Below are 10,748 nucleotides of genomic sequence, written 5' to 3'. Positions count from 1 at the left end.
GGCGAGCCTGGGAAGAACGGGATCGAGCTATTTCGTCGCTGGGAAGAATGAGAAGCGGGTGTGGGAGCTTCTGAGGTTCTTATAGAGCTTGCGAGGTCGCTGGAAAGCACGGAGTTAGGACGGCGCTTACTTCGCCTGCATTAATCGCGCGCGTCACACGAGCAGTCGGCCAGCGCATGCGGTACCGGGGCGTGTTCCCGCGCGCGCCGATCGAGTGCGCGTGAAATCGCTGGCCGGTACCTTTGCCGAGGAGACGCGCGTGCAGTCATACGCAATAACTGTATTTTTTTTCTGAAACTGGGTGCATATGCATAGCAAATACTACTCGCCGGCGTGTAGCACAGCCGGCCGGGGACGCGGCTTCAAAGCACCATACTGCATTACGCTCGTGTGCTATCACACACTGTTCTCTCTTTACATGCATGATGCGGCTGCAAAGCACCATACTGCATTATGCTCGCCGCCGTCGCCCCACCCAAGGGTTTGAGAGTGTCAGATAAACCCTGAACCAAGATTTAGCTAGGACCAGCTTCGCCGGTCTTTTTCCTTTCGCGCGTGAAATAAGGAGCACGAGCCGCAATCTATGCGTGTCGTGTGCATCGTGGATTGAGTCAAGGCCCTGGCCGGCACGCCTCACCTCGTGGACGTGGGATGGCACGTTCGATCGAGCGAGGTCGTGGTGAGCTAGTGGGGCCAGTTTGTTGCATCGAGCAGAATAAAAGGAGCGAAGATAAAACAAAAAAGCAACAAGTTTTGTGCGTTGTGTGCAAATCACCGTGTCCTTGAATTCATCAGAGGACAGTGATTTATTGTGAGCTAGGCTAGCCGCTGGTTTACAATTGGCATCAGAGCCACGGGTACCGAGGGCCATGCCCGACAACAAGGAGCCTTCCGGTGACGAGCAGTGGGTAGTAAACGATAAGGGGTGATCAGGCTCCAAATTGTCGGAGGTGCGCACGGAGACGCGACCACGGAGCCACGAGCATAGCTGGGTCAGGTGGAGCGGCACGCGAGGTCGTCGTCCACAGGCGCGTTCGAGAGACCGCTAGCGGGAGCGGCACAATCGTCTACCCCACGCTCACCCCTACCAATTACATTGAGTGCGCTTTGATCATGCAGGTCAACTTTCACGTGCAGGGTCTCTCGGAGGTTATGCTTGGCGAGGGGATGGTGACTGACCGCGAGGACATGGCGGAGCTCGTCGAGCTCATATGTACAGTGCCACAGGAGATGCACTGTGTTCTCCTCGTCAAGAACTCAACATATGAGGCCTGGGAGGCCGTGCAAACAATGCGGATGGGCGTGACACACATTCAAGATGCGACGATGCAACACCTCCGCATGGACTTTGAGCAGATCACCTTCACAGAAAACAAGACGCTAAAAGTGTCTACAAGGCGGATCACCGACCTAATCAGCAATCTTCGATAGCTAGGTGGTGCCGTCGTGGAGGTACGAGTTGTCCAGAATTTCCTCCGGGTTGTGTTGACGCTGGTGCGGAGCACCCCATGGATTCTACACCAACACCTACACCTCCAAGTGGACCTTTGACAAGAGCTCGCGCACGTGCTATCCAAACTGAGGTGGCATCTATCCAGTAGAGCTACCTCAAGGTGGAACCCTATATGTGCTTAGGTACAACAACATAGCTACCTAAGAAGCAACGAGGAAGGCCACCTCTTGGAGCAAGGAGCCAAAGGAGAAAGAGTGGATCAGGAGATGCCAGAAATCCCCAAGAAGAAGAAGGCCGGAGACCAGAAGCTTTCGGGCTCCAGCTCCAAAACTTTCGGCCCAACGCAGCTCCCGGCCGTGCAAACTTCCTGGTTAGCCAAGGAAAAGGTATACATTCCGTCATTATTTACCCTCCCTTTCCATTGCAATTGGTAGCCCTGAGTCTTTTGTGTACCTTACTCATTGAGACTAGCTATTTGAGAGTTGTCGGGACATATTACTTGTGCGCTGTAGTGATACACTATCATCACATAGCTCATTGTGCACATATATCTTGATATCATCTTGTGTGTCATAAGCTACTCACGTGCATATCTTATATGCTTGTCTTGTATTTTGGCTCAAGCATCAAGCACAGTCGAAAAGTAAGCATATAAAAAAGAGATAGAACAGCTTTTAGGCAAAAGAAAAATACACAAAGAGCTTATGAGCATTTAACATTCATCATCATGGATTATATATCATTTTGGTATCATACATACTTGTCATAGCATACTTGGGAAACTAAAACGAATAGTTGTTCTTGTAGGTTGGTGCACAAGTTTGTGTCTCTCTTGCATTGTGCAACACTCTTGGCCGCGAGGAATCATATTTGCTCGCTTCTTGATTGTATGACCCCATCTCTCTCTCTCTCTGTGTGTGTGTGTGTGTGTGTGTGTGTGTTTGTGTGTGTGTGTGTGTGTTTTGTGTCAAAGCTACCTATTGATCTATTTGCATCACATTTCAAATTTGTGCATCTTTTCAACAATTTTGATATCTCCACTAACACTTGCTTAATTTTGTGCCACTTATCCTCATGGAGCCACCTTTGTTCGGTCGCAAGGCAGGGAAATGGAGGATTTGTTTCTTAGACTAAAGAAAGAGGAAATAGCTAGGAGAGTTTTTTTTTAGTTTTTTTGTAGGTGTGAGTGATAAGATCAGGTACCAAATTCACTCTATTTGCTTTCACATTGAGTGATATTGGATACATTCTCAATTTTGAGAAGAGGTAACTTTAGTATTGTTCTTCTCATTTCCATTTACACTTGCCATGAGTGTTGTGATGATAGACACATCCATCACACGAGAACTATATCTCGCTTATAGCAAGATGTTAACCCCCCCCCCCCACCTCCACCCCCTCAACAGCATCCGCGGTAACGGGTTTGATCAGTATCGTGCGTTCGGTCGTTGTGGCTCGCTTGGTCGCTATTGTTCATTCAGGCGCTAGCTGTAGGTTTGATTTTCTTTGGGTATTTTTCTTTTGTTTTTACTTCAATTTTCTTTATTTCTAAATGATTTTCTTTAGCTTTTTGTTTTCTTTTGGTCTTTTCACCTGTTTTGTTTCTTTCTTGGTTTTTACTTGTTTTTTCCTTTTTTCCTACAATTTTCTTCGGCCCCTTTGTTTCTTTTCTTCGTTTTCATTTTTTTTCTTTTTTTTTCTTAGGTTATATATCATTTTGGTATCATACATACTTGTCATAGCATACTTGGGAAACTAAAACGACTAGTTGTTCTTGTAGGTTGGTGCACAAGTTTGTATCTCGCCCACTAAAGCAATCAAGCTAGTGTCTCTCTTGCATTGTGCAACACTCTTGGCCTCAATCAATCATATTTGCTCACTTCTTGATTGTATGACCCCATCTATCTGTTTGTTTGTGTGTGTTTTGTTTCAAAGCTACCTATTGATCTATTTGCATCACATTTCAAATTTGTGCATCTTTTTCAACAGTTTTGATATCTCCACTAACACTTGCTTAATTTTGTGCAACTTATCCTCACGGAGCCACCTTCGTTTGGTCACAAGGCAGGGAAATGGAGGATTTGTTTCTTAGACTAAAGAAAGAGGAAATAGTTAGGACAGTTTTTTTTAGTTTTTTTGTATGTGTGAGTGATAAGATCAGGTACCAAATTCACTCTATTTGCTTTCATATTGAGTGATATTCGATACATTCTCAATTTTGATAAGAGGTAACTTTAGTATTGTTCTTCTCATTTCCATTTACACTTGAGTGTTGTGATGGATAGACACATCCATCACATGAGAACTATAGCTCGCTTATAGCAAGATGTTAACTCCCCCCCCCCCCCCTCCACCCCCTCAACAGCGTCCGGGTTAATGGGCTTGATCAGTATCGTGCTTCGGTCGTTGTGGCTCGCTTGGTTGGTATTGTTCATTCGGGCGCTAGCTATTGGTTTTGGTTTCCTTCGGGTATTTTTCTTTTGTTTTTACTTCAATTTTCTTTATTTCTAAATGATTTTCTTCAGCCTTTTGTTTTCTTTTTGTTTTTTCACCTGTTTTGTTTCTTTCTTGGTTTTTACTTGTTTTCCCCATTTTTCCTACAATTTTCTTCGGACCCTTTATTTCTTTTCTCAGTTTTCATTTTTTTCTTAGGTTTTTTATTTCTCTTTTGTTTTTGTTTTTGTTTTTGTTTCTCGGCTATCACTGTTTCCTTCCTTTTTCATTCGGTTTCTTTGGTTTCCTTTTTCCTTTCTCGGACTAATTTGTTTTTTACTCGCTTTTCATTGGTTTTCTTCATTTCTTTGTCGGGTTTCATTGGTACTTATTTGTTCAACATATGTCTACATTTTTCAGTACACAATGTACATTTTTAGTTTGCATGCGAAACATTTTGTTGATACACGTTGAACATTTTTAAATACACGATGTATATTTTTTTCTTAAATACATGTTTCAAAGAGTTTTTTGAATACATAGGCAGCATTGTTATAAATACACGGTGAACATTACTTTTAATGGAAATAAACATTTTATATTTTTTGTATACATCAGGACCACTTTTTTATATGCATTTACATTTTATAAATACATCAAACATTTTTCATATACATCTGAAACATAGTTTGTGTACATGTTTTACTTTTTTTAAACATGCGATCAACATTTTTGTCTAACATATGGTTTTGATGTCTACTTTTTAATATAAATTATACATTTTTGTATGCATAAGGAACACTTCTTTTACACATGTTTAACATTTTTAAACATATGATTAATATTTTATCATGCATATGTTTTCTACATTCCTATTTTTCATACACACTATAAAATTTTATGTACACATTTGAAACATTTTTTTTTATATACAGATAGCATTTTTCAAATACATGATTTTTCTTAAATATGTGTTTTTCATGTCTACTTTTTCACATGCGGTGTACATTTTTCATATACATGGCAAACATTTTTGTATACCCATTCAATAATTTTTAATTGCAGAATTAACATTCTTCTAAATACATGCTGATCCCACGTGCGTACGGGGACACGACGCATGCATCCGGTCTCCATCCCTCGATAGCTTCGTCCCATATTTGCTCCGGCTTGCCAGCAGACATCGGAGGCTCGCCCAACCTAGCTTGATTTGCAGCTTCCGTAGTTCAAGGTAGACAAACATGACCAGCAGATTATATTCCCATAATTATAAATCAATAAAACCAGCAGATTATCTCGCAAAAAAAACAGCAGATTGAACTAAAAATTAAAATTAGAGGCTTGCCAGCACCGAGCTCCTTAAACAATTTAACATGAAGCACCAGTGGTCTAGTGGTAGAATAGTACCCTGCCACGGTACAGACCCGGGTTCGATTCCCGGCTGGTGCAATTTTTGTTCGCCAGTCAAGCAAAACTAGGGTTGTTTCTTCTGTCTTTAACTATATATAAGATGATGTCTTACACTTTGTGCTGCTGATGCACAACTAGGGTTGTTTCTTCTGTCTTTACTATATATAAGATGATGGCTTACACCTTGTGCTGCTGATGCACAGTTGTTTTTGCTTCAGCGTACCAAGATGGGAATACAAGGGAATCTCTTACAGCATTGCCCGTTGCTAGGGTCTATAACATGCTTGAAGTTGCTACCCTGTCTTTAATTTCCTGCAGCTTTGATGCAACTCCGACAAGTGATAAGAGTTCAGATGGAATGTCATACAAGCACCAAGCGGTTTGCCAGAGAAGGTGCTCATGGACCATAATTACCTCCCTAGATTACCCAAAATGAGCACTCAGTAACACAGCTGTAGCTTTACATACTATCAATACTGCCACTTCAAATTTAGCACAGGTTATATATGTTGGTCTCTGAAGAAAAGAAAACTGCTATGATTTGCCTGCTGTATCGATCACAAGTTGTGTGTTGTCTGTGAAAGGGATTCTTTGATGGCCTCCAATTGCCTGACGATGTCTCCAGTTAGCATTCTGCTGGACGGTGTTTCATCACAGCACCACATTCCCAGCCTGAGCAGCGATGTCAGACAGTCCATCTTTTTCTTCCTTGAAAAATCATCCGCGGTCCGGAGCTCATCTTCGAGCCGCTTGTCGATAACATCCATCATGCTATGACCCAGAGCTTTCTCAACGTATTCACGGAGCCTCAGCCCTTGTCTGAATATAGTGTCTGTGGGCCTCTTCCCAGTTACAGTTTCTAGAACAAGAATCCCGTAACTGTAAATGTCTCCGTTTGTTGACACCATGTTTCCAGCCCCATATTCTGTTGCATATATTGAACGTGGAAAATAATCAGACATCTTAATTACAAAGTGCATAGATAGTAATTAAGTATTGATGGTATGGACACAACCAAATAGTAAATCATAGGAAGTTCAGAAATAGTTCCATCTGCATATCAAACACTAAGGAACAAGAAAATTATGCTTGTAAATAAATATGGAAAATGAAAAATTGTTAGTCTAACCTGGGGCTGCATAACCAATTGTTCCAGCAAGTCCCATCGAGCTCGTTGACTGCTGGAGAGATGAGTTTCCCTCAACAAGAATCCTTGCAAGCCCAAAGTCTCCCACATGGGCCACCATATCAGCATCCAGGAGCACATTACTTGACTTAACATCACAGTGTACAACAGGTGCGGGGCCATGGCAGTGAAGATAGTCCAGCGCACAAGCCACATCAAGCAGTATGGTCACTCTAAGGCACAGATCCAGCTGCTCCCGCTCTGTTTGCTCACTTGTCTCACGATGTAGCCACCCATCTAGGGTGCCATTGGGCATGAACTCATACACAATCGCTTTGAAATCGCACCCTCTAGTATCGATGCTCGAGCAGACCGTAACTATCTTGACAAGATTCCAGTGCCGCATGTTTCTTAGCGCTTCGCATTCGGCGGCGAAACTCCTGAGTGCCCTGGGAGTTTGAAGCTTCAATACCTTCACAGCAACAATATTTTCTCTTTCACCCTCTTGGCCATCTAACCCTCCCTTGTACACGACCCCAAATGATCCAGAACCCAACAAGTTGGTTGTCGAAAAACCATCCGTTGCTTTTACCAGCTGCGAATAAGATATCATTGGGTGGCTCTGCATGGATGTGGATGAAGGGGGTTTTGTTCTGTTTTTCTTGTGCCAAACGCCAAGCTTGTAGAGCGTTGCAAGCACGACAAGCGTTGCAATGAGAGAGAGAACAATAGGAACCACAAAATGTTTATGCTTCCTCTTTGGTAGTTGAGAAGAACAAGGAGGCAGATGCAGAGTAGGTATACCACCACAAAGTTCAACGCTGCCTTGGATTGAGATTGCGGTAGCATTTGCGAAGACACCAAAAGTCGGCACGTCTCCGACAAACCGGTTAAGGGACAGGTTCAGATACTGGAGCATGCTGATATTGCCAAGGAACTTGGGTATCTGGCCTGACAAGTTGTTGCTTGACATGTCAAGGGTTTCAAGACCCATCAGTTGATTCAGGGTTGATGGGATGCTACCGCTCAAGGAATTGCTTTGCAGGTACAGAATCTGTAGAAGTCGACATTCACCAATGGTGGCTGGAATTTCACCAGATAATCTGTTTGATTCTAAATGCAGTTCCGCGAGATTTTTCAGATTCCCGATTTCTTGTGGTATCGGTCCCTCTAGATCATTGTGTGACACATCAAGTACTATGGAGAGTGTTTGGATGCTGAATAATGTGCTGGGTATTGGACCAGTGAAGCTATTTGCTGAAAGACCTAGTGAATACAGCTTTGCCAGGTTTCCGAGTGTGCTTGGTATTCTACCACTGAACGCGTTCATGTCGAGCCGCAGATCAGATAGTCCGGTAAGATTTCCTATGGTCGACGGGACCGGCCCGGTCAAATTGTTTCCAATGACATAGAGACGGGCCAAATTTTGAAGCCTTCCCAAGGAAGAGGGGAGACTTCCGGTGAAGAAGTTGTGGGACATGTCGAGATTGCGTAAGTTTACGAGGTTACTAATATCCTCTGGAATGCTTCCTGTGATCTTGTTGGCCCCAAGTTCGAGGTCATAGAGTGAAGTGGATAGGTTGGAGAGTGAGCCAGCAGGAAGAACACCTCCAAACTTATTACCAGCCAATCCTAGCTCTTGTAACTGGGAGCAATTTGCCAGATGGGTTATGAACTCCCAATCTCTTGGCTCATTAGCTTCAAACAGATTGTTCTGGATAAGCAGAAAATTGAGATTCCCTAGCCTGCCGATGTCGCTGGGAACGATGCCGGTGAAAAGGTTGCCGTCGAGCTGAACCAGCGAAATGTTGGAAGCATTTGCTATGGACACCGGGAAAGGGCCATGGAGCTGGTTGTTGTTGATGAGTATCTGGTGGAGGCGGGGCATGGCGGCGAACGCGCCGGGGGGCATGGCGCCGCTTAGCATGTTGTACATGACGGAGAAGACGACGAGAGAAGAGAGGTTCCAAATGGAGGCGGGCATCGCCCCGATTAACTGGTTGTACTCCACGTTGAAGTACGACATGTTGCGCGGCTGCCCGAGAGACGGAGGGATGGCTCCCGAGAGGCGGTTGTAATGGAGGTAGAGCTCCTGGAGGCCGGTGAGGTTGCCCAGCGCGGCCGGGATCTCGCCGGAAAGGTCGTTGTAGCACAGAGACAGGACCTGCATGGAGCGCAGCTGTTAGCTAATCTAGTCGCTAAGAATAAACATTAGTTAGTTAGTTTTTTCAGCCTAGTTTGTTTGGCCAGAGCCCGCGATCGACTTGTGCGTGCCTTGCATGTAGGCTGCATGGGCCTGTAGCACGATGTGACCACGTCACATTAGCCCATGCGTTTAGCTCGGGTGGTTTAGCACGACGCGAACTCGTGGGATGGCACGAGTTGTCAGGGTCGTGGCGTAGAGGTAGGAAACTACCGGCCACTCCGTTTCCCTTCTGTACCCAATAAATAGAGAAAGAAAAAAACGAGAAAAGTCGCACAGTTGAACGCGACGCAAAACCATCGTCTCCTCTGATCGTGAGTTGCGAGAGCATTAGTTCCCTGACAATTGGCATCAGAGCCAGTTTCCGGCGATCCTGACGCCATGGCTGACACCGGAGTTCAGCCGGACCAGACGGCGGCGGCACCTCGCAACGGTGGCGGTGGTGGGAGCCGTTCGCGCACTCCACCACGGGAGCGCAGCCGCGGACGGAGCCGCGTGAGGAGGGAGCGGCAGGTGGTGATCCACCAGGCGGCGGCCACGGAGCGCGCGCCGCTCGTGCCGAGCGCGGGCACCACGTTCCCGACGCTCACGTCCATGAACTACATCGAGTGGTCTCTCGTGATGAACCTGGAGTCTTGGGGGCTCTGGGACGCGATCGAGGGCAACGCACAACATGTGCGTGACGACAAGTCGGCACTCGGCGTCCTCTTCCGAGCTGTCCCACCGGAGATGCTCGGCGTCCTCGTCGTCAAGGAGACGGCGAAGGAGGCCTGGGACACCATCAAGGTCATGCGCATGGGAGTGCACCGTGTGCGCGAGGCGACCGCACAACGGCTGCGCACGGAGTTCGAGCAGATCGCCTTCCGCGACGGCGAGTCCCTCGACGCCTTCGGGATGCGGATCACGAGCCTCGTCAACCAGCTGCGCACCCTCGGCGACAACGTGGAAGAGGTACGAGTTGTTCAGAAACTCCTGCGGGTTGTCCCTTCTCGCTACGCACAGATCGCAGTGGCAATCGAGACGCTGCTCGACCTGAGGACGATCTCGGTCGAGGAGCTAATCGGGCGGCTGCGCACGACCGAGGAGCGCTGCGTGGCGGCCACGCCGGGCCAGGCCGGCGGGGAGCTGCTTCTCACCGAACGCCAGTGGGAGGCGCGTCGTCAAGGACGCGAGACCGGGCAGGGTTCCGGTGGCGGCAACGGCAACGGCGGGCAGAACAACCGCCGGGGCAAGAACCAGAAGAAGAGGAATGACTCCCGCCCGCCGCAGGACGGCGGCAACAACGCCGGCGGGTCCGGCGGCCGCGGCGGCGGCCGTGACATGAGCAAGGTGAAGTGCTACAACTGCAACAAGAACGGGCACTTCTCTCGCGACTGCACCGAGCCACGACGCGAACGCAAGGAGCAGGTGAATCTGGCTCAGGAGGAAACGCATGAGTCAACACTCCTCCTTGCGAGCGCGCACGAGATCGTGGTGACTGCCGGCGGCGCTGGTGAGCACGTGCTCTTGAACGAGGAGCACTCCCAGGCGCGGGCGGCGGCAGAAGGCGAGCGCTGCGACATGGCATGGTACCTGGACACCGGAGCTAGTAACCACATGTCCGGGCGGCGGGACATCTTCTCCGAGCTGGACACCGGCGTGCGCAGGACGGTCAAGCTCGGCGACGGATCAGCAGTCCACATCGAGGGCAAGGGGACAATCGTGTTCCAGTGTCGCAATGGTGAGCATCTTGTGCTGTCCGAGGTGTATTTTATACCCCGTTTGTGCAGCAACATAGTTAGCATCGGACAGTTAGATGAGATCGCGTACGAGACCACGATCCATCACGGCGTACTCCAACTTCGCGAACTGGGAGGGTGCCTCCTCGCCCGCGTACAACGCAACGCGGGACGACTCTACATCCTTCAGCTCACTCCGGCCCGGCCGGTGTGCCTGGCCGTACACGACGGCGAGGAAGCGTGGCGCTGGCGCGCGCGCTACGGCCATGTCAACTTCCGGGCACTACGTCAACTTGCCCGGGACGGCATGGTGCATGGCCTACCACTCGTCGACGAGGCTGATCGGGTGTGCGAGGCCTGCCTCGCCGGCAAGCATCGACGCGCACCCTTCCCCGACAGGGCTCT

General features: G+C 47.9%; 1 protein-coding gene and 1 non-coding gene across 2 annotated transcripts; one reads left to right on the top strand and one right to left on the bottom strand.

Moving 5' to 3' along the window:
* Window positions 1–5,244: 5,244 nt before the first annotated feature.
* LOC125552934 (receptor kinase-like protein Xa21) lies at window positions 5,245–8,597 on the bottom strand. The gene is made up of 2 exons (XM_087519043.1): window positions 6,426–8,597; window positions 5,245–6,221 (listed from the first exon to the last, which is right to left on the bottom strand). The coding sequence occupies exons 1-2, from the start codon at window positions 8,590–8,592 to the stop codon at window positions 5,854–5,856; spliced, it is 2,535 nt and encodes an 844-aa protein (XP_087375169.1). The 5' UTR covers window positions 8,593–8,597; the 3' UTR covers window positions 5,245–5,853.
* Window positions 5,265–5,335, top strand: TRNAG-GCC (transfer RNA glycine (anticodon GCC)). Its single transcript has one exon. It is a non-coding gene; the product is annotated as a tRNA-Gly (tRNA).
* Window positions 8,598–10,748: the final 2,151 nt, after the last annotated feature.

Source organism: Triticum urartu, chromosome 4A (assembly GCF_056163025.1).
Source record: "Triticum urartu cultivar PI428250 chromosome 4A, HENAU_Tu73, whole genome shotgun sequence".
Taxonomy (NCBI): domain Eukaryota; kingdom Viridiplantae; phylum Streptophyta; class Magnoliopsida; order Poales; family Poaceae; genus Triticum; species Triticum urartu.
This window is presented reverse-complemented; position numbering and strand designations above follow the sequence as displayed.